The 26,965-nt window shown below is 46.6% G+C and overlaps 1 protein-coding gene across 4 annotated transcripts in view; it reads left to right on the top strand.

Annotated features, from left to right (window-relative positions):
- SEC16B (SEC16 homolog B, endoplasmic reticulum export factor) overlaps positions 1-26,965 on the top strand; it is a 45,857-nt gene that overhangs the window by 9,078 nt on the left and 9,814 nt on the right. Inside the window, exons 1-17 of one of the 4 annotated variants that reach the window (XM_079762127.1) lie at positions 2,607-2,738; positions 3,729-4,080; positions 5,397-5,509; positions 6,802-6,922; positions 7,704-7,812; positions 9,253-9,397; positions 10,005-10,156; positions 10,441-10,502; positions 11,871-12,006; positions 12,432-12,662; positions 14,732-14,829; positions 16,755-16,836; positions 20,648-20,765; positions 21,836-21,947; positions 23,553-23,658; positions 25,205-25,345; positions 26,783-26,896. In XM_079762127.1, the coding sequence (XP_079618253.1) occupies positions 3,785-4,080; positions 5,397-5,509; positions 6,802-6,922; positions 7,704-7,812; positions 9,253-9,397; positions 10,005-10,156; positions 10,441-10,502; positions 11,871-12,006; positions 12,432-12,662; positions 14,732-14,829; positions 16,755-16,836; positions 20,648-20,765; positions 21,836-21,947; positions 23,553-23,658; positions 25,205-25,345; positions 26,783-26,896 (2,136 nt within the window). In that variant the 5' untranslated portion in view covers positions 2,607-2,738; positions 3,729-3,784. Of the gene's footprint in view, positions 1-2,606; positions 2,739-3,728; positions 4,081-5,396; positions 5,510-6,794; positions 6,923-7,703; positions 7,813-9,252; positions 9,398-10,004; positions 10,157-10,440; positions 10,503-11,870; positions 12,007-12,431; positions 12,667-14,731; positions 14,830-16,754; positions 16,837-20,647; positions 20,766-21,835; positions 21,948-23,552; positions 23,659-25,204; positions 25,346-26,782; positions 26,897-26,965 lie in introns of those variants that run through there. The other 3 variants (XM_079762126.1, XM_079762128.1, XM_079762129.1) reach the window with 3 other exon arrangements.

Genomic DNA, 26,965 nt, shown 5'->3' with positions numbered 1-26,965 from the left:
CTCCCTCACACCAGTGTAACCCTGACGGAGCTTCTGGTCAGCTCGGTGGTGGTTTTGGATAAATCACTTCACTTCTCTGGATCTTAGTTTTATCATCAATAAAGTGAAGTGCCAGAGTTAGCCTCCCAGTAATGTAGTCCGTGTTTTGGGGCAGGACTAACATCCTGTTAGAAGCCAAAAGTGTCACAGCAGGTTCTCATGAACCTTATTGTGATACTAGAGGCCAGGTGCACGAAAATTGTGCACGAAAATTGTGCACGGGTAGAGTCCCTAGGCCTGGCCGGCAACCAGGGCCAATTGGGGCCTTCCTTCCCCTGGCTGCCGGCTGCCAGCCGGGGCCTTCCTTTGTTCCGTGCTGCCCTGTGGTGGTCAGCACACGTCATAGCGATCGATCGAACTCCTGGTTTCTTGGTTGAACTCCCGAGGAGTTACTTTGCATATTAGCCTTTTATATATATAGATGTGAGAACACGTAATTGTATATCTGAGTCTGTGTCATAATTAACCATGTTCTGCTTCCTGCTGTCCATGTGTGTCCTTTTCCAGCACCTCTTCCCAGGAAGATTAAAAACGGCAGTGCGCCCATTAATGAACCAGACTTCAGGGCAGAATTCTCTGACCCCAGTGGGGTAAGAAACCATGTCAACGGTCGGTCAGAGAATTTTACGTTCTATGGTCAGGCCCTAGGAGTCAGTTGAGGGGCTGAGACAACTATGTCCTCTATATCCTCATAGTGATCTATAGTTCAGGTACAGTAATGTATCTGATCACGGGACCCACATGTGATCTTCCCTGGACTAGTAACGACATGGGGGGTTAGTTTGCTCCAAACTTTTTGAAGGCAAGGACTCTGTCCTTCATATTTACATGTGTCAAGTCCTGGTATCTTATAGAGACTAAGTAAGTGTTGGTTGAGAGAAAGAAAAAAACTTTTGGGGTAAATGCTGAATTTTATTCCCCTCCCCCAATTTATTGAGATATAATTAACATATAACATTGTGTAAGTTTAAGGTATATGACATGATTTTCTGCATTTTAAAATATTAATTCAAAAGTAGACTTGAGCTTCCTGTGATTATCTTAATAATGCTGAAAAATGTATTTTGTAAATACAAGAAATTATTTTCTTATTGTAATAGAAAACTTTTCAGTGTCTCCAGTAATTAGATTTAACTTCCTTTAGATAACACTCTTGATACACAAACAGAACCCAGTGGAGAGAAACATGAGTGAGAAAAACCCCAACCAGAGAGACCAGGTATTTACAACCCACCAATGGGTACCTCTGCCTCAACCAGTGGAAATACCTTACCTTTTTTAAAAGGAAAAAATAATACTGATATATAGGGCATATTTATTTATATGTGTGCCATTTTACCAGCACTTACTCCTCATAGTGACCATCATAAGCTAAGTATAGTTATTCCCCTTTTACAGAAGAAACTGAGACTCAGACAGGCTCGGTCAGGAGCCAGCCAGTGGCAGAGCCCCAAGTCAGTGCCCCAAGGCTGTGCTCTTCTGGCCAGGCCAGGCTGCCTGCGGGCTTTCTGGGTTTCCTCTCCCTGGGGCCTCTGTTCCTTGTTTGCTGTGGGGTTTGGATGCTTTCACATGTGAGTGAACCTGGCTCAGCCCACAACCAGGCAAACAGAAGCACCAGTCTCTGACAGGGCTCTGAGCAAATACGCCAGGTCAGGCCTGTCCCACAAGCGGTGGCCTGGCTGTACTTTGCCCCAGTGAATCAGCTCCATGGAGGCCGGGCAGTTGCAAAGGTAACTGAGTGGCTGTAGATTGGAGGGCCAGGTGAGTCTTGGTAGATGTGGCACCTGGACTTTGTCAGTCTCCACAAGGAGAGGAGACACTCTTGGGCCAGGTTCCTGGAGCCGCGCTGAAGGAAGGTGGCAAGGCGTCAGAGCAGGTGTGTGGGAACCTAGCTACCTTGTGTCCTCTCTCTTACCTGTGCTTGCTGGGCTGTCAGATTAGCAGAGGCAACGTTGCCCTCACTGGGGCCAGGGAGGGTCATGGATGTGAACTCGCAAGTGTGAATTGTCACTGTGGATGGAATGCCTTCATTCTGAGAATCTTAGTTGCCCTTGGGTTGCTGCACTTAATTATAACCTGAGGTCTAACTTACTGGAGTTGATATCTCTTGGCAACAAAATGATGGGATTTTGGCAAAGAGATTGGGTGTTGTGCCTTTGCAGTCAGGGAAGGCTGCCCAGTGAAAATATCTGGGGACAAGGTGACAGAGACTTTCTTACATGTGTCCAAATGGTATTGAGTTCCTCGGGCCTTCAGGAAAGACCTACACACACATTCACCGTGTCTGGAGCATTTGGCCTTTGCTGGAATTTGCTAGAAAAAGCCTGCATTTTTCAGGAAAGTGGGCTAACCTGGGGAAAAGGGTGCTAGTTTCCCTGAGCGGGGGTTGATCTTGAGGTGGAAGGCACTTCTGCGCCTTGCTCTTCTGGGCTGGTCTGTTTACAGCCCTCGGCTCATAGCGGTGGACCCTGCCTCTATGGCATTTGAGCAGAGTGACATGTTGATTTCCACACATACCCTTTGACCTTTTGTTCTGATAAGAATTTTTATTTTAGGCTGGGAGCTTCAGGAGTGGGAGCAAGTGAAGTGGCTTCCATCAGAATATTTCAACTGAAAACAGTTCCCAACAGAGAAAAAAACAGGGTCTGACCGAGCTAACGAATTCTCCCGACACAAGGGGATCCCTGAGCAGCAGTGAGGTCCGGTGTGAGCTCTTCCTTTGGGGGCAGCTGGAGGGGGGCACTCCTCTGTGACATGGGCCAAGGAGCTTGGAAGGCAGTCTGAACTTGGAGCTGTTTCCCATTTTGAAGAATAAGTGGGGAAAATCAGTTTGATTCTGGGGAGACTTACAGGTTTTAAATCTCAGCCAGGGGGATTACCACGACATGGCTCTCTGGGTGGTTATGGAGGCAATCCCAAACTTTTGTCTTATTGGGTCCCCTGGGGGAGAGGCAGGCATGGCCTTGTTTTAGGGCTGAGTACTAAAGGCGAATTTAAGGATTCAGGAAAGATGTCTCTTGAGGTCAATTTAAGCTTCTTTTTGTTTAGGAAATGCCTTCAGCTACCCTCACTACCCCCACCTTTATCTCCAACACTAACTGCTGTTTATTGAACAATTACCATAGACCAGATAGTGAATTGGGCACTTCATAAGTTATCTCTAATTCTGACAGTAACCCTGCAAGCTAGTCTTTACGATCCCCATTTTATGGATAAGGAAATTGAGGCTTGAACTAATTAACTAGCTAATAAGTGGCAGAGTTAGGATTTGACCTCTGGTCTAGATCTAAGCCCACTCTATTTCCATGATAGCATAGAATCCCCATAGTAAATGTTGAATAAATATTTGCTGGTGGAATAAATGGACATTTATTTAATTGGAATACTTTGATAGGGTTTTGGAGCTTCATCTATTACTATTCTGTCTCTCATGTCTCCCACATCTATTATTGCTCCAACTAATTATACTTATAATTTTTAAAGCAACAACCACATACTAGTAGTTGTCTAGTCTGCTATTTATTTCATGTATCTGTTTGAGATTTTTCTCCAGATGTTTCTATATCAGTGGCCATGTGATTTGTTTTATATAGATTTTGATAACCATAAGTGCTTTTTTATAAAAAAAACTCAACCAACCATCATGTTTGGATATAAACCTAAAGTGATAATTTTGTTTTTTCTTGTAGGAAGATAAAATAACTATACAACTGACTCAAAAAGAGAGATATTCAGAAGGTCAGGGATGGAGCCCTGGATTCCCCAGCTGCCGCCGCAGCCCCGGGGGAGGCCCCCGGCCCCATCCCAGGGTCCAGACCGAGGCCTTCGGAGAGATGGATATCATCAGCCTGTTCCTCACTCTTGGCACAAGGGAGAGAGGTTCCGTCAATGGCAAGACATCCGAAGGAGCTCCCAGCCACAGCAGGACCCCAAGGCAGACCACCAGCAGCCTCATTACGTACCCAGGCCTGGGGAATGGCATCAGCCTGTGGCCGGGGTGGACTATTACGAAGGGGGTTATCACCCTCACTTGTATTCAAGGTATGGTTTTAGAGCTTGGAATTGACCCAACTCTCCTGAGTGCTTACGAACAGATTGTTCCTGTCCTTCTTCCTTTTCCTCTTATTTCTCCTCTTTGTTTTTTCTTTTTCTTCTTCCACCCTATGACATTGATGTAGCTAAGCCCTTTGCTCTCTCAAATTGACTGAAAAGAATAGTTCCCCTTTCTGTATCCCCTGGTGGGGCTGCTTTAAAGAAGCCATCAGAATCAGATTGGGTGTTGGGGGCGGGGGAGAGGATAGAGAGAATGGTGAAATTAAAGAGAGCAGATGAAACCCTCTATTCCAGGATTACAAAAAAGGCAATACTGTAACTATATGTAGACAATGGAATAGCCTCTCCTAGGCATCCCTATAAAAACTTCCTCTGTCTTTGAGCCACTCTGATGCAGGGTTAGTATGACACCACCAGCATCAACAAGAGCCCTAGTACCTAGAACAGTATCTAACATGTGATAGGCATCCAGAAAAAAAATGCATTTAATGATTGGATGGGAACTTAAAAAAAATCAACCTCAGAAAGCAGATGTAAGCTTGCAGGCTCCACATTCAGAAGGAAGGGGTCTCAATGAGGCAATTCGAGGTTGGAGAATCTAGAATTCCTACTTCTGGGTTCTGAGAGCACTGGATGCAATGTTTTATGGAATGTTGGAAGCCACCTGTGTCCACTTTGGCTTTTCCAGGTGGGGTGATATTTATCTGCCTACAGATTCAGCACTGGAATTATGACAGATATTTTAAAGAATTTGCCCCTATGAAATGCTAAAGAATTATTAATTGATGAAAATACTAACAATCTGAAATTCCTTTTCCCAGTCTTTCCGTATTGTTGAATTCTCAAAGGAAGGTATGTTAAGGACAGAGGCAATAAAAGCAATCAGATTTAAGATAGTTCAAGCTGACCTTTTCATCTCATTTCCATCAGTAATATGCCTGGGAATTATAATGGCCTCTTGCTCATCTCTGGAAGGGGTTTTCTGGGATACTATCAGGGCAGGGCTTTCTAAGATAATACCTTGTGTGGTTGGATGTAGGCAGTTGAAGAGTAAGAGGAATCATGGGGAGGAAGAATGAGACACTTTGCTATGAAGATCCCAGCTGAGTTCTGAATCAAAGTTCGTACTCCTGCTCTGGGTCTGGATTTTCTGTGCATGGGATCTAGAATTAACTGTGCCTTTTAAGCAGGTTCTAGACCAGGGCTACAATTCTGTCCTCTGAAGTTGTTTTTCCAGTCTTCCATTGGTTTCTCTCTTACCACACTCATCCTTGAAATGACTGACCTTCTCTGTGCTATTTTAGGCCAGGCATTGATGATCCATACCAGAGGTATCACTCTCCAGCTCTAAGGGAAGAATATCCGTATGGAAGTTATTACTATCCTGGGCACCCACAGCAGCAACCAGAAGAAAGAGGTATAGAATAACCTCCCAGAAATCTTTGGGGTGGCGCAGCTGGTCTGATAGGCGGGGCAGAGGCCAAGGGAGCGATGCTCAGAACCTCACCTTGGGCACCTGCTCTACTAGGGTAGAAAGAACTCCTGCCCCTGCCTACCTCTTTCTTGGCCAGATGAGGTCATGGCAAAGACACTACTGCTTGCTGTCTCGAGGAGAAGAGACAGAAAGCAGTCCAGTTTTTCTTTGTACGTGCAGATGATAGTACTGAAACTATCATTATGCTGCTAATATTATGGACTAGAGGCCCGGTGCACAAAATTCGTGCATGGAGGGGTGTGTGTGTCCCTCAGCCCAGCCTGTACCCTCTCCAATCTGGGACCCCTCGAGGGATGTCCGACTGCCCATTTAGGCCCGATCCCACTGGGTTATCCCTCTCACAATCCAGGACTGCTGGCTCCCAACTGCTTGCCTGCCTGCCTTCCTGATTGCCCCAACCACTTCTGCCTGCCAGCCTGATCACCCCCTAACCACTCCGCTGCCAGCCTGATTGATGCCTACTTGCTCCTCTACCAGCCTGTTTGCCCCCAACTTCCCTCCTCTGCCGGCCCGATCACCCCTAACTGCCCTCCCCTGCAGGGTTGATCGCCTCCAACTTCCCTCCCTTGCAGGCCGGGTGCCTCCCAACTGCCCTCCCCTGCTGGCCATCTTGTGGTGGCCATCTTGTGTCCACATGGGGGCAGGATCTTTGACCACATGGGGGCAGACATATTGTGTGTTGGAGTGGTGGTCAATCTGCATATTACTCTTTTATTAGATTGGATAGTTTGCACTTCATCCACGTGTTTTCTTCTGCTTCTCTTTATGGCCAAGATTATAGTCTCTGACCAAGTATCAGTGACGTCCTCAAGTGTGTGACTGGCCTGTAATGAGTCTGACCACCATTTCCCCTGAGGGTGCAGATATGTGCCATTAGGAATTTATACCCTATACAATAGTAAGGCTTTAGGTATATGCTAATGGCTGCTAGCAAAGAGAAATCTGTCTCAACATTGAACATATATATACAACACACACACACACTCACACACACGATCTCACCATTGTACAGTTGTATAGGGCCATGCTAATTGGTTCAGGGAGGACTGAGGGGCATCTCATCATTAGCTCTCACGAATTTTATTCATTTTGGCAAATGTGTTTTGTACCTACTGTGCTCCAGTAACTCAGCTTCACACCTTGCAAGTGTCTTTTCGGAACTTTTCACAAACAGGAAATGACCTGCTTTATTTTGTTTTTTTCTGAGGGTGCAGTGCCAAGGCAAGCGAGTCCTTATATCCGGCATGAAGACTATCGAGATCAAAAGTACCTCAATGAACATCCTCATGAAAACCAGAATAGTCCATTTCGAGCAAACAGTGAGACCCAGTTCCAGTAAGTGTGAAAGGAGAGGCCAGGTCAACATGATTCAGCCAAACTCAAACTCTGTTAGGAAAATCTTACAGCATCTGGTGCTGGGCCCACATCTCCGGCAGCCCGCCCGCTTCTGTTGTGGGGATGTGGGAGTTTTGTTCTCGGGGATGGAGGTGTAGCCCAGGATGGCCCAGACCAGCGGTGAACAGGAACCCTGGGAGGAGAGATTCTTAACTCAGAGATGTGGTTCTCAAACCTGGGCTAGTCTGAGTCCTGATTCTTGAGGTCCATCAGAAAGCAGGGCCTTTGTTCTATGTTGGTCGCAGGACAGGTGTGGCCTTGCAAAAGTTCTCATGACTGGGTCCTGCCTGGGGCTGGGATGCTTCTCTTCTGCCTACTCCTGTGCCCTAAGAATGGGACATCCTTTGGGATCAGGCGAGCAGGGGACGGAAACAGCCTTTTGTACTAGTACATGGCCTGGTGCCCTTAGGCCTGGCACCTTTACCCTGGAACCCATCAATCCGACTGCTCTGATTTAAGTCATTCCAGAAGTCAGGCAGCAGGGACCACCCTTCTCTGCAGGGTTCGGGGCAGCTTCTAGTAACTGCACTGGGGAGCCCAGGAGGCCCTGTTTTCCTGGTATTAACAGATTGAGGTGGTCAGTGGAAGGACAGTGCTTCTCCCTGCAGCACACAGGCCGACCTGACACCTGTCCGCACTCGGCAACAGAACCACCTCCAGCAGAGAGCAGCTCAGCCTTGCCCAGGACCCCCTCTCACCTCTCCTGTCATTTTTGCTGCAGATCTCAGAGTGGGAACCCTTATAGAGACAGCCCTGCTTCTAACTCTGGACAGGAGTGGCCTGGGGACCTGCTTCCGGAGAGTCTGCTAACTGGGGCCCAGAAGAATAAGGTAACTTGAAGTGACATGGGGGCTGGTGGCCTGTGACAGTGCCTCCCAACTACATTGTCAGCAGTGGCAGGGCAGAGCCCTGGGGGTGGGGTCTCCGTGGCCAGCAGACTGAGCGGTCCAATTCTTCCCCTCTTGGCAGAGTCTCCACTCATCCCTCCTCTTTTCCCCATTTTTCTGTTTCAATCCGAAGGGCCTGGGACCCTGATCTGGCCCTTTTGCATTTTTGTCAAATTGGCTGAATCAGGAAATGTCACGCAAGTCACTCTGAGGTGCTGGGAAACAGAGAAGAGGCTGCCAGCAGTTTGGTTCACCCAGGAAGTGGGAAGTTGCTGGAATCTTTTAATTCAGGGCTGAAAAGCAGAGCTTGAAGCCTGTCTTGACATTTAATTTTTATTTATTAATTATTTTTTTTTACAAAGCATTCTTTTTAAATATATATTTATGGATTTCAGAGAGGAAAAGAGAGTGAGAGAGAGATAGAAACATCAATGATGAGAGAAAATCATTGACCGGCTGCCTCCTGCATGCCCCACACTGGGGATGGAGCCTGCAACCTCGGCATGTGCCCTGACCAGGAATCGAACCCTGATCTCCTGGTTCATAGGTCAATGCTCAACCACTGAGCCATGCCAGCTGGGCTGTCTTGACTTTTTAGAAGACCGTCTCTGTCTTCTAAAATCTTACTGTTTATATCACCTGGGTCATAAAATGGAGCTCTTAAATTAAAAAAATAAACATTTATTTTGGAAAAATTTTAGGTTTATGGAAAAGATGCAAAGGCACTGTGGTGACCAGCTTTTAATTTTTGACAGTCTTGTATAAATTTTGTTTCCCTGATTGGATTTGTATGATTTTTGAGAACAGTTTCTTCTGTATACCTAATGCTCAGTAGGGCAGGCCACATGCTATCATGAAAGCAGCCACACACATACAACACTTTACAGTGTACAGAGAGCTTTTGCATCCAATGTTTTATTTGTATCCTCCAAGGAGGTAAGTTCCATGAAATTTTTGTGTGCTTATATCCCCAGGGGAAGCACAGTGCCTAGAGCATAGTAGGTGCTCATTAAATAGCTGGCGAATGAATGCATGATTAAGTACTTGAACTATGCAGGGCAGCTATGATTATCTATATTATAGATGAGAGTACCCAGCTCAGAGAGCCCAAGCCACTTGTCACTAGGTCATAGCAGCTCGATATTGACAAAGCTGGGATTTGATTCCAGGCCTCCTGGCCCCTCCTGGGCCCAAGGCCTGCACTCTTTCCACTGTGACATATGCATCCCTTAGCAAACACCTGTCAATCGAATAATCCATCCCTTTTCTTTCAACACATTCACATTCACTGTATTTATTCAAAAGTTTGGAACACTTGGGAGGACCATCTCCCTGAATCTGTTTCTGATTCTTCCCATGTGTTTTTGTTGTTTTCACTTCCAGCCATCTCTGCCCCACGAGTCCAACCTTCTTCAGCAGCACGAGTCTGGTCTCAGCTCCAGTGGCTATGAGCTCAGTCAATACATGGCAGATGCCTCCGAGCCTTATGTCCCCACGGCTTCAACAGTTTGGAGACCAGTGAAGGCTGGTGGGTGCTGAAGTGATCAAAGGAGTTGTTTGAGTCTGATGGGATGAGGGCTGGGGGCAGGTTTCTTGGAAAGACACCTTACCCTGGTTTCCAAGAGTGGAGAATTGTTCGCCTCATTTGCTTACATAGGTCTCCTGGGCAGAGAGGTCAGCTTGGCTCCGTTTCCCACCTTTTCTCTTTACTGGACATTGCATCATAGCGGGTTCTTGGTAGGGAACCCTGCCCCTAGCCATCACCGGGCACGCCTTGGTGCTTTTAAGTAGCAGGTGAAGGAAGTTAGGACTGGAGTCAGGTTGGTAAAGCAAGGGCAGGCCACAAAGCATTATCGCTTTGTCTGGATGTGGCTGACTTGTCTAGTCCTGGCCTCTCTCCATTGCCAAGAGTCTGGGCCTTGTGCATTATTACCATTTGGACCAACCATAACATCCTTGCATTATGTTCTGACATATTCTCAGGGGCTTAAATCTGCTTCTACTTCTGTAGCCCACCCAGAATCTTATCCGGGTACCAGGTGGAATTTACACAGAAATGTGTTTGTGGCATCCTGCTAAGCAAAGAAAAGCAGTGGCAGTCATGCTAACAGTGTTCACCTGTGTCTGTTGGTCAGAGGCTGACTCGGCAGCTGATCCCAGGGCACCCATGAAGTTCTACGTCCCTCATGTGCCTGCGAGTTTTGGGCCAGGAGGTCAGCTGGTGTGTGTGTGTCCCAACTCTCCCAGTGACGGGCAAACGGCCCTTGTTGAACTGCACAGCATGGAGGTAAATAAGAGTCTTTGTCCCCAGAATGCTCCCCGCTCCCCTTTGCCTGAGCCTGGGCATCTCCTGGAACAGGGGGCTCTTGTGGGGAACTGGGTGGGGATCTTCTCTGAAAGAAGTGATGCTGGACTTACGTTTCCCTGAGATGCTATTGGCTCAGTTTCAGCCACTGGAGAGCTCGCTTTCTCCAGGAGGCATGAGCTGCACTTTGGGACCACAGCCTTGGGTTCTGATACTGGGCATTGGATGGACCTTGTCTCGAAGAACAAATCTAATTTTTGTTCCAGGTTATTCTTAATGATTCTGAGGAACAAGAAGAGATGAGAACTTTCTCAGGACCCCTGATCAGGTAAATTACATATGAACAGCCAAGTAAAGGCTTTTGAGACCTACACAGTCTTCCTGCCAAGAATAGGATTTTGGGGGGATTTGTTCTTGGCTTCTTTGAAAGAAAATGTCTGTCCCCATTGGAGTAGAATTTTCTGTGCTACCAGACAGAGCCTAATGTGGCCTGAGAAGCAACTTAATAGTTGAAGAGGGGGAAGAACAATTAATGTGAAGATTTAAAAATCTGAAATCAGTTCCATTTTACAGAGGTGACATGGTGGGAGGTTTTAGCGTTCCGTGTTCCTAATAGACATTAGTGCGGAAGTGCAGCACCGCCTGGGACGTCACAGACGAGTGGATCATAGTGGGGAAAAAGGCTTGCCTTTTTCTGGAGAGGGAACTTGATCCTTGTGAATTCCTGGATGGTGTGCAAGTCTGCCCTCTGCAGGATTGAGCTAGAACTGCTTTTAAATGCACAGTCCTGATAAATACTCACAGTGCCTTTTGCTGTGGAGTGTCCTAACTGATGTGAGAACAACTGGGTCCTGGCCCTAGGCATCCTACTAACTAGATATACCAGGCAGACAGGTCATTTAACTCTCTCTGGCCTTAGTTTTCCCTTTAAGAAATGATGTAACACTGGCTCTGCCCACCCCAGGCAGTGGCCGTGAGACACAAGTGAGATTAATGCCCATGGAAGCCCTTTAAATAGCAACACCATTATATAAATGTATTCTTAACCTGGATCTCCCCCTCTAAGAAAATCCCCATTTAGTATTTTGACAGTTCTTTTAAGTAAAAATGAGTGTGTCTATTTCTTACACTCGGCTATACAGATGTGGGTAGAGCACCAAGTTGGGTATTTTGGACACTAGGATACTGGTCCCAACTGGGCATTGATTTTATTGAATAGTCTTAAGCAAATAATACTGCCTGTTTATTGAGCACTTAATATGTGCTACATAACTTGCTAATTTCTTTTTTGTATGGAGGTAGATTTTTAAAATTATTCTGATCTTAGGGGGAAAAGCTGAGGCTCAGAGGAGATAAGAAAGTTTTGTAAGCTGAGACATGGCAAGCTAGATTTAAGTCCAGAGTTGTCTGACTACAAAGAGTGCTCTTGCCTGCTACCCAAGGCAGATATTTCAGGTCTCGGGGCCTCAGTCTCCTCATCTGTAAAATGGAGAGAGTATATGCGAGAACATCTGAAGTTTCTTCCTGTTCCACAAAGAAACAACTGTCCTGTAGCTACTAGTATAGACTTGTTATCCCTGTCCTGGTCCTGGCTTGTTGGGTCCATCCAGCACCCTCACACTATGGGAGGAGCCCACGGTCCTGCATGGGGAAGAGTCTGCCTGCTCACCCTCTGCTCCCTGAAATCTCTCCATAGGGAAGACGTCCACAAGGTGGACATCATGACATTTTGCCAGCAGAAAGCAGCTCAGAGCCGCAAATCGGAGACACCCGGGAGCAGAGATGCAGCTCTACTATGGCAACTGTTGGTTCTGCTTTGTCGACAGAATGGGGTGAGTATCACCTCTCTGATGGGTGGGCAGGAGCAGGCTGTATTAAAATGTAAGCCTTCCTAGGATAAGTATGATTTGGCTTATGACATAATAATAAAAGTTAATAGTAAAGAAGCAACACGTGGTCTCCCAAATTGCTCAGATGTCAATGCCAGTTTGCCAACACTGACCTTCACTTTGCCCTTCTCTACTGGCCTGGGTTATGGTGAAGGTGTTGGGTTACTGCACCAGCCAGATGATACTCCTATGAGAGTGTGCACATTTCTGATAACCTTTGTGGCACCTGAGTTTGAGACACAGCAATCCAGTGCTGGCCTCCCCAGGAAGAAGGCAGGCCCTTCCGTGCCTACTTCTTTAGCCTGGCCTGCCTCCCTGAGGATGAAGAGGATTCTTTCTCCCTCAGGATGACCCTCTTTGCCTTGCAGTCCATGGTGGGGTCTGACATTGCGGAGCTGCTGATGCAAGACTGCAAGAAGCTGGAGAAGTACAAGAGGCAGCCGCCCGTGGCCAACCTCATCAACCTGACCGATGACGACTGGCCAGTGCTCAGCTCAGGGACCCCAAACCTGCTCACTGGGGAGATTCCCCCCAGTGTGGAGACACCAGCCCAGATCGTGGAGAAATTCACTAAGCTGCTCTACTACGGAAGGAAGAAGGCAAGTGCGCTTCAGCAGGCTTGTTTACAAAAGTAACCACTGTCTGTCCCCACCACTCAGTCCTCCTCCAATTAGATGAGGAATATCTATTCATTTTATAGCACTGAAGTTCAGGAAGGTACAAAGAAGAAAATAAAAACACCCCTAATCCTACCATTAAAAGATAACACCAGTTATCATTTGGATATATTTACTTCTAGCATTTTTTCTATGCATATAACGTATATTCAAAATAAAATAAAATTATTATTATTTTTTTCTAAATACTCCCATGGCATTAAAATGTATCATTTAAAAAATGGTTGGATAGAGTGGGAGGAGGTAGAAGAGAGTATAAGGAGGATAAATGGTGGTGGAAGGAGACTTGACTTGGGGTGGTGAACACACAATAAAATACACAGATGATGTGTTATAGAAATCTACACCTAAAACATATATAACTTTATTAACCAATATCACTCCAATAAATTCAATAAAAAAGATTTTACATGAGTAAAAAAACTGGTTGGACAATATTCCAACATATGAGGGCATCATATTTTATTTAACCAATCCACTATTGTCAACTATGTGGGCTATCTACTATTTTGTCACCCATTATAAATTATACAATTAGCACATGTCACATAAGTCTTTTTAGGATAAACTTCTATAAGTGAAATTACTGGGTTGAAGGGCATGCACTTTTTAAAAGTTCTTCACGTATATACTAAATTAGTTTCTGGAAAGTTTGTTTACAAGCTGTATCCCCACCAGCTGTATCTAAGGTGTGCCTGCCAATATTGAACACTTTACTTCAGCAGATGAAGTGATGTCTTGCTTATTTTTTTGGTATGTAAACTAGACAACGTTATTTTTACACTATTTCTTTACATTTGTTATTGAGCTATATTTGATAAATAAAATGGTAAGATATTTAAAGTGTACATTGTAGTGATTTGATATATGTATACATTGCAAAAGGATTCCCCCCATCGAGTTAAGTGACAAATCCATCACCTCATGTATTTACCTGTTTTTATGCCTTGTTTAATTTTGAAGTCAAACTCACATTTTACAAAAGCCTTAAATTAACTTAAATATTTGAATATATGATTAAAATCAACTTGAATCAATTTTATTTTTTAAAAAATCGAAAGATAAAAAGAGATATAATGGGGAAATGGTGCCCCCACCTCTTCTGCTCTCCTGTGAAAGCAGCCACAGATGGCATGTAAATGAGTGCGCATGGCTGTGCTCCAGTAAAACTTAATAGACATAGAAATTTGTCTTATATATAATTTCCATGTGTAATGAAATATTGTTCTTTTATTTCCACACCCCGCTCATTTAAAAGATGTAAAAACTATTCTTAGCTTGTGGGTTGAATTTAGCTACATTTTGTTGACCCCTGCTCCTTATACTATATAAATATCTTCCTCATTATGATTTTGTCTTATGGCTGCACAGGTCTCTATAGACAAATTATAATTAATTAAACCCTTATAGATTGACATTTAGATTCTGTTCAGTCTTTTGCTGTTACAAACAGTGCCTCAATGACTACCCATTGCCATTTGCCTTGTGTAGATAGTATAGGTGTGACAAGTTTCTAGATGTGGAGGTGTTGAGTCAAAGGGTAGATGGTTTGTAATTTTGGTAGATAATGACAAATAGCCTTGTTAGAGGTTGTACCAGTGTACTCTACCAGCAATGTATGAGGTTGGTTGAATCTGGGGGTGCAGAACCCATGGATATAGAGGGTAACTGTACCATCTTGCTACTTGTATTTTGAGACTCAGTCCTCGGGGGGAGGTGCTTCTCATGTTTGGTGCTCAGGTTCATAAAGGTATTGTGTAACTGTTGCTTGCAGTAAGGCTAATTGGAAGCTATGTTTGAGGGGGAGCTAATGAAATAGCATGATGGATTTGACAAAGTGGAGGCTGGAGAAAGGGACAACTTAGAAATACATGCCCGTTAAAGCCCATTTCCCATATGAGGCTCTAAGAGTCTTCGTGCTCAGGGGACAGTGGTACCTAAGCACAGGGGAAGGTGAGCGAGAAACATTGAATGTGATGCTTTGTTTTCAGGAAGCCTTGGAGTGGGCCATGAAGAACCACTTGTGGGGCCATGCTTTGTTCCTGTCCAGCAAGATGGACCCAAGGACTTACAACTGGGTCATGAGTGGGTGAGCTGGGGACTTGCAATGGAGACCAGTGGAGCAGGGTGACCTCCCCCACCAAATGTGGGGGACAGTGGGGCGAAATCCAAGATGCACTGAGAACCGCCCCCCCGCCCAAGCATCTTTCCAGTTTCTGTTTTCTGAGCTGGATGTAGCATTTCTCTTCCCCACATCCTTCTAATCTGGATACAGACACATTCTACCTGCCAAGCTGAATAAGACATTGTAGTAATATTTCTAAGAGTCAGGATTTCCACAGAGTAAGTAGGTTTCTATATTGCAGTAGCCTTCTTCCTTGGGAGGGGCTGTTCTAGATAGTTCCATGAGTGAGGGAATACAAATGATCATGTGAGGTTAATGGACAGAGCCTTAGGACTGAGGATTAGTACATGTCTATTGCTTAGTCTTGCAATGGAGGTATGGGTGCTGAGGAGAAGGTAGGGATACAGGTAGCAGGACCACAAGCTGTGGTAGGAAAGGGGTTATGGGACTGGGAATTAGATCAGGAAGTCTTCATCTAGGGTGGTGGGAGTTAACAAGACCAAAGGGGTACATTTAGTTAGAAATCATGCCAGCATGCCAAGATCCGGGTGCCAGGTGGACCAGGACAAATGCCCAAACCAGGATGAGATAGGAATGGAGGTGTGAGTACACAGCCAGCAGTTTGGAATAAAGCGGATGAAACAGCAAAAGAGCATCAGGATCACTGGAGGTGGTAGGTGTAGGGGTGCTGGGGAAGGTTTCTGAATAGTCCCTTAGGCTCTCATGGCCTCCATGGGACAGACCTGTGGCAGGGACCCTCCCAGGAGAAGCAGGCTTGGGTCAGACAGTGAGAAGGAGGGCACCTCACAACGTTCATCGTCTAGTGTTGGTTCAAGCTGGGAAGCTCCCCTCTTAGTTTCACTTTATTTACATCGGCCGGGCATCCTTGTTGAGCAGAGGGTTGGCTAAGAAGATGGACTTTCTAAGTTCAGTCTGTGGCTTAGGCTGTCACACCCCCGGGAGCCTGTTCTGCACGATGGCCTCCATGGAGTCCCTTTCTTACACCAACCCTCAGGCTTCCCAGGGCCTGGTACCCCCACTGCACACACCCTGTTCTGTTCAGGGACTGGACTGGTGGAGAGCACCAAAGCTCCATTGCCACATGTGCTCTGAGCCTGCGAGGCGAGGGCGCTGTTAAATAAGTCGGTGCTCTGGGGTGCTTCTCCTTCGGGTTTGGAAACTGTCCCACCTCCCCACATTGTAGCATCCATCTCAGCTGCAGATTTTTGCCTTGGGCCGTTGATTTTCCATGGTGCCCGGTAAATTGCGAAAAATCTCTCTTTCTGAGTATGCTTAAATTTCAACTCAGCTGTAGAGCTTATCACATGACTGTTAAGTACATCCCTTGGTTTGTCATCATGATCGTTGCTGGTCTCTGTTCTAGGCCTCTCTGGTTACTGAAAATGGCTATTTAGTGCTTAGTAAAAGCTCTACAGACCCAGGCTAGCGACGGGCTGGGCATGGAGGAGGGCTGCTGCGGTAGCGGGGAGGGGGCTGGGAAGGAGGGGCCCACAGGGAAGAGGGGAAGAGGTGCGGGTTAACTGCTAGGGCTCTCTGGGACCCTTTGAAATGTTGGCGGGTCACCTCCACGGTGGAGGGAGGCCTATAGAAAGGGTTGCTCAAGAGTTAGGGTGTCAGTGCCAAGGTGCAGAAAATCTCCCTCAACAATGGGATCTGCCTGGGGTGTGTGGTGAAGATTCTGTCTCCCACCCCCCTGCCCTCCCCAAAAAAGTGGGTGTGACAAAAGCACAACAGAAAAGCAGAGGAACTCTTGTTCCAAAAGAAGCGACTACAATCAAACAGAAATATATCCGAGGCCTGTGCCTCATAGGCAATGGGTTGAAGGCTCTCTTGGCTTGGTCACCGCTGATGGTCACCTCTCTCCACAGTTTCACAAGCACACTGGCGCTCAACGACCCACTGCAGACCCTCTTCCAGCTCATGTCGGGGAGGATCCCACAAGCAGCCACGGTACCCTTTAACACCCCAGCATCCTGAGGGTTTAGGGGGTGGGGACTGCTCTGGAACAGGGGATGGCTTTGAAGATTAAAAGTCAAAATAATTGTTAATCACTTACCATGTGCTAAGCACTCTGATGCATATTATGTCATTTAATGCATGGAGGTAGGGGTTACTGTCCCTGTTTTGCAGACGTGAAAACTAAGGTACAGAGTGTGAGATGACCACAGTCACAGAACTAGTGAGTAGTGGAGTCAGGATGGGCCCAGGTCTGTGATTCCAAAAACCTTGCCAGTCCACAGTAACACAGCTGCCTGCTTTGTTTGAATAACAAGAGACTGTTCTCTAGGCTTCTATAGACTACTTTCCTTTTCCTCCATTGCACCTTGATCTTCAAAGCTGGACTTAGAATTTACACATTGTCTAGAGCTGGATATGGCTCAGGTGACATCTGAGGCCAGCCGGATAGTTTTCCCATTTTAAGAGACTAGGTCTTTTTGCTCCAGGTATTCCTTCCTTATCTTTGAAGTCCAGTAATGAGGATACATCTTGATTGATAGTCTTGGTCAGTTTTTTTCTTGGGATGCAGGATGCTCTTTTACTATGTGTATTCTTATCTTACAGTTCAGAAAAGTTTTCTTGAATTATATCCTTCAGTATTTGTTTTGTTCTATTATTTTGATTTTCTTTTCAGGAACTCCATTTATACACATTTCATATATAGATGAACTATAGATATGTGAATTATATACAGGGATGTGCAAAAGTAGGTTTACATTTATGAATATACAAAACAGTTAATGAAGCTATTGTAATAATCATAACCTACATGTTATTTTTTCCCCACATGAACCACTGTAAACCTATTTTTGCCCACCTATATATATAATTTTCTCTTTAGAAAACTTTATTATTTGTTTTATTTATTTATTTTGCTCTTTTAATTTCTACCCTGCATGTCCCTGATTGTGTTTTCATCATTGTCTTTTAGTTTTTATGTTCTTTTCATTTTGGTCCTCATTTCTTTGGTGTTTCTCCCACTTCCTCCCTGAGCTCTGCAGGTCACATGTTATCTCCTCCTGTTCCCACCACCTCTTCCCTGAGCACTCAAAAGTGAGCTTTAGGCCCTTGCTTCACAGAAATTGTTCCATCACTTTATTTTACTTAAGTTCATGAGAAAATATTTGGTGACAATTCTTTGTTTTATAACATTTTTTTTTCCTGGTGAGTGTTCTTTTGACCTTCCATTTATTTTTTAAGTTACTTCTCGCCCTTTATCTTTGCAGCATGTTTGTGCAGACTCTGTGCTTGTTCCTTTACAGGAGTCGAGTCTTCCCTGGCCCAGTTATTTGTGGGAGGTTTGTGCTGGGAGGGACGAGGGCCTGCTCCAGGCCACCTGGCACTGCCCGCATCTCCTGGCGTTTCCTGTGAACGTCGGTGTGGCCTTCGCTGCTCCTCAGCCAGTGAAGGTGGCTGTGGGGTCCTCTCCCTCTGTGTTCTGCCTGCGTTCTCCTGAACGCACCTCTCTTCACTCGCCATCACTTGGCAGCCTTTTCTTGTATTTCGAGGTTTGGGTTTCTGCTGACACCTAGCTTTAATGGAAATGGACCTCACACTTCTGCTTTTTTATTTTTCTTAATTGCTTGTGCACAACTCCACACAAAGAAAAGGGAAATGATCACTTACGTGCCCCATCATCAAGCCAACTGGTTACACTGGAACACGGAGTCCACCTCCCAGTTCGGCCGAATGCCTGGGCTCTGCAGTGAGATTGCATCATGTCATAAAACGCAGGAAATGATGCAGTCAGTTTACGATCCCTTGGCTCAGGGCAATGGCAGAGTTAGCTACATGTTCCCTGCTTTTAGGTGGGAAAACCAGGGAGTCAGAGGTGATGTGCCAACGCCGTATTTGATCTCAGTGTTGGAGAGTTTCCTGGCCTCACAGCGTCCAGTAAAAACTAGACTTCAGTTACTCGTGATGAGTGGTGTAGTGGGAAAGAAGCACGACCTCCGGAAAGCACAGGTGTGGGCTGCTAGCACAGGTATAACCTAGCCTCTGCCCCTCTGCGGTGTGAACTTGACCTTGTTCCTTAATCTCAGAGCCTCAGTTCCTCATGTTTGTGGGCATTTTGATGCTTAACCAATAGAGTTATTATGAAAATTGAAGGAGAGAGAATATCTGAACACATCAACCATCATGCTTGACTTGTTGAAGTTAGTTAATAAGTATTTGTATTCTCTCTCTCTCCACAGATATACTTTACAGTGACTTTTAAAAATCACTTGTGGAGGAGACAGAAAAATGACTTCCAAGTTTTTGTTGTTTTTAGCAAAGGCTTTTCTTTTGTTGGTTTCTTTAGTTCCAGCAAGAAAGAGCCTGCTTCACATGTGAAGATGGGGATAATAATAGTACCCAAAGCACGGGGCTGTTCCTAGGAGAAATGCTTAGCACAGGGCATGGCTCTCGGTCGGAGTGTAATAAGTGAGAACTGCTATTAGGATTGTGACTTATTATTATCTTCATTCTCATTCACACTGCATTGCCCAGATAAACAGTAACTATAAAATGGAGTCGGATAAAGCTTCTTTTGTTCCTTGGGATAATTACAAAGACCAAGTAATTGTGAATTGTTTTGACCTCCACATCTTAGCTATTACTGTCAATCTCCTGCTCCACCCGCTCTATGTAACAACTGGAAGTTAGGCTGGTCTGCAAAACACCTCTTTTCTTTGCTGTGTGTGTGTGTGTGTGTGTGTGTGTGTTTACACCTACATGAAATTTATAAAGTGAAAACCAGCTTTACCTAACTATATTGTTTTAGTATCAACAGTAACCCTCTTAGGTAGAAATTATGATCTCCATTAAAGAGATGAGGAAACAAAGGTTTAATCACATTGAGAAACTTGCTCAAGGTCACACAACTAGTAAGAGGCAGGAGTCCAGTTGAATCCTGGGCCCGTGTTATTTCTTTGACATTATGTTGTTTCTTTATTGATGTTTCCTGCCCTGAAATTCCCCTTCATTCCCGAGCAGGGTGGGTCCTAGGGCCAGAGGGTGGGAAAAGCACCTTTTGTGTGGGCTTCTTCCTACTTCCACATCTTTGTTTATACTTTACCGCCTCCTGGTGGAGATCTGCTCCTCAGTGTCACCGGAGGGGCAGGGGCACAGCCCTCAACTGGGAATGAATGGGGCTGGGCCACTTGGCTTGGGTTTTTCTTTCTCCAAGTGCAGATAGAAATTAGATTTCAGAGGGTTGTTGTGAAGATTAAATAAGGTGACGTTTGTGAGAGGGCTTTGTAAAACCAGAAAGTATTAGCTCTTTGTAAGGTATTGAGGAACCCAATGTTCCCGTGACTTCTAACAGGCTAATGTGGACTCTTCTCCTCGTGAGTCCAGTGTGTTTGGTCTTCCTTCTCCCACTGAAGCATCAGGGTTTTATTTTTATTTTGTCCCTAGCTATTAGGGACTGGGGACACCAGGAAGAAATTTGAAAATTAGTGATTAATAAAGTCATTTTATTTATCTACCTTATCCCCATGTATGTATGTATGTATGTATGTATATGTATATGTATATGTATATGTATATGTATATGTATATGTATATGTATATGTATCTGCCTGTCTGCCTGACCATTGCTCTTGGGGTTTTGCTCTTTAAAAGGAGAACTTGAAATCAATGAATGGCAGTATTGTAGGCAGTGTGGTGGGTGTTTCCTGAACTCTTCCAAACCAGGATATAGACAACAACCTTCTTTACCTCCATTCTGGCCCGTGCTACTTTATTGAATAAATCTTCATTTTTTCCCACTGCTTTTCAGTGTTGTGGGGACAAGCAGTGGGGAGACTGGAGGCCCCACTTGGCTGTGATTCTGTCGAATCAGAGTGGGGACCCGGAGCTGCATCAGCGTGCGATCGTCACCATGGGGGACACCTTGGGTAAGCAGGCGTCAGCACCGTCCTCCCCTTCTCCTCTAGGGTAGCCCCAGGCCCAGCACACCTGTGCTCAGGTTCTTGGGTTCTGTGTTGGGCCCAAGTCTATACCTTCAGCTTGCTTTTGACCCAGGAGCCTCAGTGTTTTGGGGACAGAAACTTCGGGGAAAGGAGTGTCCTTCTGGCTTCTCTGTTTCCCAGAAGTTCTGCAGCTGTGGGAGGCTCCTCTCAGCAGGGGACCTTCTATCTGACACCCCTGAGGATGAGCTAGGACATGGGCATGTGGCCTCCAGACAGGAAATTCTATTTGTGCCTGAACTACCCTGGGTAATTGTGGAGTCGTTATTTCTATCCTCCTTCTGTGAACGCGGCCTTATAAACACTTAAGGACTATTGAATGTTTCGGATCAGTGGCTCTCAGATTTGGTCAAGGGGCAGGACATTGAGAAATCATGGTTCTCTCTGTGGAACTCTGTGAAACGTAAAATAGCTTTGTGTAAGGTTGTGCCAGCCCAGATGGCAGGTCACTCCACAGCTGGGTACAAAGGGAACCTGACGTTTGTTGAGTCCTTCTTAGGTGCCAGGTGCCTTGCTGGGTACGTTACCTACTTGAATTAACTCAGTTTTGAGGTAGTAGAACATTTTAAACCTGGGAACAATTTAGTATTAATGTGATTTTTATGAGCACCGAGAAAAGGCTGGTATTGTTTGATTTTAGCAGGGACTGCCTTAGTGCCTCAGGAAGCCTGGTTTGAAAACTGTTCCTTCCAATGGAACTGTTCCAGCTCAGGTGTAGGCATTTCAACTCTCTTTTCACCCTCAGGAAGGACAAAAATATTTAGAAAATTCCTAATAAAAAATCCATTAGGGGTGACGTGAAACAGTGCGTTATTGTGGCTGAAGAAATTACAGTATAATCTTTGAAGCCATAAATGTGGTGGGAGAGGGACTGAGTGGGGTTTGGGTCTGTGAGGCTTCTCCCTCTGGCCTCTGAGCCACTCTTCATGTCTGCATCCCACTTGTGATGGGTGCCCACGCGGGCGTGTTCATGACTGGGGCTTGTCCTCCTCCTGCAGCTGGGAAGGGTCTGGTGGAGGCAGCTCACTTCTGCTACCTCATGGCTCACGTGCCCTTCGGCCACTACACGGTGAAGACGGACCATCTGGCCCTGCTGGGCAGCAGCCACAGGTATGTGATCTTCTGGGGCAAAGGAAACAGGAAGGATGTTTTCTGGGGCATTGATTTAGCCCTTGTTGGATTCCATGCCTCCATTTTCTTGTGTGAATTTCAGCTACCACCGGTCCCATCCTCTGGGGTTGTTTTCTGCACGGGTCTGGGCAAGGAGATGCCCAGTGGGTGCTGCATCACACCACCAGGTGGCCTTTGGTGGGAACTGGTGCCCTTGTGTTGTATTGTGCACCTCTGGCCACTTGGTGGCGCCCTGGGTCCACGACCAGGGACTGTTATAAAATGTTAGTGTGAGCACCTTGCAGCCGTGTGTTAGGCAGCCCTAGGTAAAACTGGAAAGTGGAAGAAGTTGATGTTTAGCTCCTACACCCCTGACTTTGTGCACAAGCTACTGATTTGGTGCACAAGCTACTCGAAGTTCCACCTTTCACTTGTTCTCTGTTGGCTGTAGCATTAGGCTTTTCACATAGGGGGTTTTTAATAAGCCCCTAGACGATGAATAAATGAACAAAAAGGCCAGTTTGCTCCCTAGCAGACCTCCAAGTTCTGGACCTCTTTTCCCCTGTCCCTGTAATAATTAAGGTATCCTGAGCTCTTAGGTTGTGCCAGTCAATTTATTTGCATTATTTCCTTCCATCATTACAAATGTACCCTCTAAAGAAAATGTTATTTTTCATCTTCACTTTATAGAGGAGGAAAACCAAGGCACAGAGAGGTTAAGCAACTTGTCTAAGATAGCACAGCTGGTGTGTGGTCAAGTTGGACTTTGAATCCAGACTGTGCTGCACCAAACTGCCTGCAACTGTAGAAACACCCGTCTTACTGCCTGCCCTCTCAAGGCCCTGGTCTCCGATAGCACATGGTTAGCTTGTCAGAGAAGCCCATCTGTGCCAAATGCGACAGTAAGAGTGTGCGGGTTAATCTGTCTCCCCGCTATATTTGTATTATACCAGGAAATGTGTGGAGATAGAGTCATAAATCCAGGGATGGCCCTGGAGACTGGTGAGCTGTTGAGGGAGAGATTTGTGGCACTAGGGACTCTGATGGCTCCTCAGGCCACAGTCACCCAGCTGGCTTCCTCCCTGGCTGAGTGAACCTCCAGTACCGGGACCGTCATTGGGGTTTGGCTCAGCAGTCTCCCCATTCTCTGCCATGCGTCTCTGTTCGGTGCTCCTGGAGAGTCACAAGGCTCCCTCGTTGGTGCCCTTTGGCTCAGGCTGGGAGTGGCCTGTGGCAGGTGCACAGCCTAGGCTTTCAGGGCACCCAGGTGAGCTCTCAGCATGTTTCAGAGGAGGATGCAGTGCCCCGCCCTGCTGGGAGGGAGAGCAGCCTGCCTTAGGGACCCTCTAGCAATGAGGGCAGAGGACACCCCTCCCCGCAGTCTGCACCCCATTCCTTCCCAAGGGCTGGTGCAGGGCGGTGTTCTGTTCCTTCCCCTGGAACGGAGGAGAAAAAGCCTTCACTCTGGAGGCCTGGCTCTCGTTCCTGGCCAGGACAGACACCCTGCCAAGGATGGGTACGGCTGGTGTTCAGCCATCTACTAGGATTCAAATTCCTCCGCCGCTCCCCACCTCAATCTCTTTTATTATTATTCCCTGGTTTTAGTCAAGAGTTTTTGAAATTTGCAACCACTGAGGCTATCCAGAGGACGGAAATCTTCGAGTACTGCCAGATGCTGGGCCGCCCCCAGTCCTTCATCCCTTCTTTCCAGGTAACTGACCCCACAGGGCCAGCACCTGGGCTGTGGCAGCGGCTGCGGGCAGTGGGTGTTCAGCTCTGCTCTTTGGCACATACTAGCTGGGCTAAGTCACCTACCACCTCAGCTTGAGTGTGGGAAGGATTAGGGTTTCTTTCTAGGTCCCCTAAATGTCTGCATTTTCAGATATGAAAGCAAAAGGCGCAGTGGCCTCTGCTGGAGGCTCCTGCCTGGCTCCTGGCAGGTGAGAACCCTGCCTGGGTCCTGGCTGGGCAGTGCTCTCTCCCTTGTCCTGGGCCCACAGCCACCCTGCAGGGGGTGGGCATGAGTTCCCACTGGGGGCAGGGGCTGCAGGCTCCGCTCCCTCCTGCCGGCCTGCTTCTCTGACCTCTCTCCACTCCTCCTGCTCTAACTGCAAATTCCTCTGTGCTCCGTCCTTGGCCCCACCCTCTTTTCTTCCCCCCAGGACTTCAGCTGTGCGGGTGACGCTGTCCTTCACAGGCTCTAACCTCTCTTCTCAACTTCTCTGCTTGATGCCCTGCTGTCACTTTCAATTCATAAAGCCTCCTTCAGTGCCTGCTCGAGTGGCCCAGCAGCAACACACACATGCACACCCCACCACATGGAACACAAAACAAAACCTGGAAAATGAATGAATTACTATATACAGAAAAATGGCCCTATTAGTATCTTCTTTCAGAGTTTTCCCACAGACTCGCCTTATCCAGATCCTTGGGGTGCAGGCCTCTGGTCTCCTGTTCCCTTCTTGAATCAGCCGTCTCTTGTTATCTCGGGGCTGATAGTAATGAAATTAGCCAGTTCTGGTGAATGCCTTCTACATGCCTGGCACTGGGCTATTATGCTTCTCGTGTATTATTTTTAACCCGCAAGGCCGGCATGATGACCCCCATTTCACAGAAGAGGAAACTGAGGTTCAGAGTTATGGGCTCACATCTCTTGCACATCATTTGTTCTAAGTACTTTACATGGATTATCTCATTTAATCATTGTGACAAACAACGGGTAGATAGTATTATCCCCATCGTATAGTGAGGAAACTGAGGCACAGAGAGGTGGGTAGCCAGTATTCCGCACCCAGCATGGAGCTGGGATGTGATCTTGGGCCTGTCTGTTTCCCAAGCCCTCATGCTCCCTCTCGCCCTGTTGTACATGCTTCTGTGAATGCTAACCTCCATTTGTCTGGCTTTAAGCCCATGCACCAGAGCCATCTTTTCTTCTTGTGTATGTCCCCCTGGCACCTGGTCCTGTGCCCCATGTACACTCGGCTCTCCAGGGATGTGGGCTGCATTTCCATGGTGACCAGGGCCTGGGGAGACTGAGTGGATATGACTTCGTCCCTTTGTCTGGGAGCTGCAGGCTGTGCTTGGACTTGGGCCCACGCACAGACAGAATGCCCCCATGGCACGGGCCCTCTTTGATAGTTAGATGCCAGAGTTAGAGGAAGCTGGCAGTCAGCTGACTTCCAAGAAGTCTTTTCTTCATTTCTTTCTTTCTATCCCTGCCTGGGTGGACGAGTCATTGGCCCTGTTCCTCTTTGCAGGTATATAAACTCCTTTATGCTTCCCGGCTGGCAGACTACGGCCTTGCGTCCCAGGCCTTGCATTACTGTGAAGCTGTTGGCACGGCCCTCCTCAGCCAGGGAGAGAGCAGTCACCCTGTGCTGTTGGTGGAACTCATCAAGGTGAGCTTCTCAAAGGGTTCTTTGCAGCTGTTTTATCTGCAGCGTTCAGAGCAAGCTATTGCCAAGCGGCTTAGACTCCACCTTTCATCGTCTCTGAGCCTGCTGTAAAATAGGAGCCTGAGGTTGTCTTCGACCATGCATGCATGCCCAGATGTGATAAGCAGAGGCCTGACACTGTGCAAAGAAGGATGCTATGGGCAAGGGGTGAAGGGGGGACTTGGGATGGGGGCGGGGGGTGGGGACGGGGAACCAGGCATATGCAATGCAACACATTCATTCTTGCATCTGCTTCTCTGATACAGCAAGACTGCACGTGAAGGTGAACCATTCTAATTATAAAAGCTGGGCTTAGAGAATATACTTTAGTGATTAAAACAGGAAATGCCCCTTATTAAAATGCTTTTAAATGCATGGAATACTTTATCACCTGTGGGATATCGTTAAAAAAACAAAACATATCAACTTTTAGTTCCTAGGGAAGAAAACAATCAGGCAAATAGTTGTTCCAATTAATTGAAGAAAAATGCATTAGCTGGAGAGGAAAAAGGCAGCCTACCGTCAATATTTGCTTTGCTTTAGATGAGGCCCAAGTATTGAGTTCGTTCTGTAACCAGTGAAATGGGTGGTGCTGAGCTCCTTACCCTGAGATTCCTGCTGATAGGATGGCATTGGTAGTGAGCTCAGGGACCCAGAATGGAGGAGGAGGAAAGTTTTGAAATTTAATAATGGAATACAGTCTTGCAATACAAAGTAGTCCCTCGACCCGCTGCAGGGGTCACCTGGGAGCTTGTTAGGGATGCAGAATCTCAGGCCCCACTTAGTTCTGGCATCAGAATTAGCATTTTAACAAGGTCCCAGGTGGTCCTAGGAATGTGTGTGTGTGTGTGTGTGTGTGTGTGTGTGTGTGTGTGTGTGTGTTTTAAATTCTCACCAGAGAGGGGGGGGGGAGAGAGAGAGAGAGAGAGAGAGAGAGAGAGAGAGAGAGAGAGAGAAACATATTTGTGAGAGAGAAACATTGATCTGTTGCCACTCGTACGTGCCCCGACTGGGGATCGAACCCACAATCTTTTGGTGTACAGGGCGATGCTCCAAACAACTGAGCCTCCCGGCCAGGGCATGAGCATGGGAGTTTGAGAAGCACTTGTACAAAGCAGACAGCTTTGTAGGACATACAGCCCAGGAATCATTTCTCCTCATGTTTCACTTAGTATTTAACACCAAGATGGGTTCATTGCTTATGTATGTTGCAATTTTGGGATGATAGCTGCTGGATTTGCTCTCTCTTGATTACACTTTATAATCTAACTTACAAGTGAGTTAAGGCACTTCCTGCTCTTCCCTTACTGTGTCTTTCCCCATTTTCTTTCCATTCCTGTTCCTTCTCTTCTTCGGTTCCCCTCTCGTCCCTCTACCCCTACCGTCTGGACACCTGCACAGCTAGCAGAGAAACTGAAGCTGTCGGATCCTCTGGTGCTGGAGAGACGCCGGGGAGAGAGGGACCTGGAGCCAGACTGGCTCGTGCGCCTCCGGGAGCGGCACCGGGAGCTGGAGGTGAGTGGGCTTGGAGCGGGTGAGTGTGCGGGCCCTTTGTTTCCCTCTGGACACAGAGGATGCAGGCTC

This window comes from Cnephaeus nilssonii, assembly GCF_951640355.1.
Source record: "Cnephaeus nilssonii genome assembly, chromosome: 21".
In the NCBI taxonomy this organism is placed as follows: Eukaryota; Metazoa; Chordata; class Mammalia; order Chiroptera; family Vespertilionidae; genus Cnephaeus; species Cnephaeus nilssonii.
This window is presented reverse-complemented; position numbering and strand designations above follow the sequence as displayed.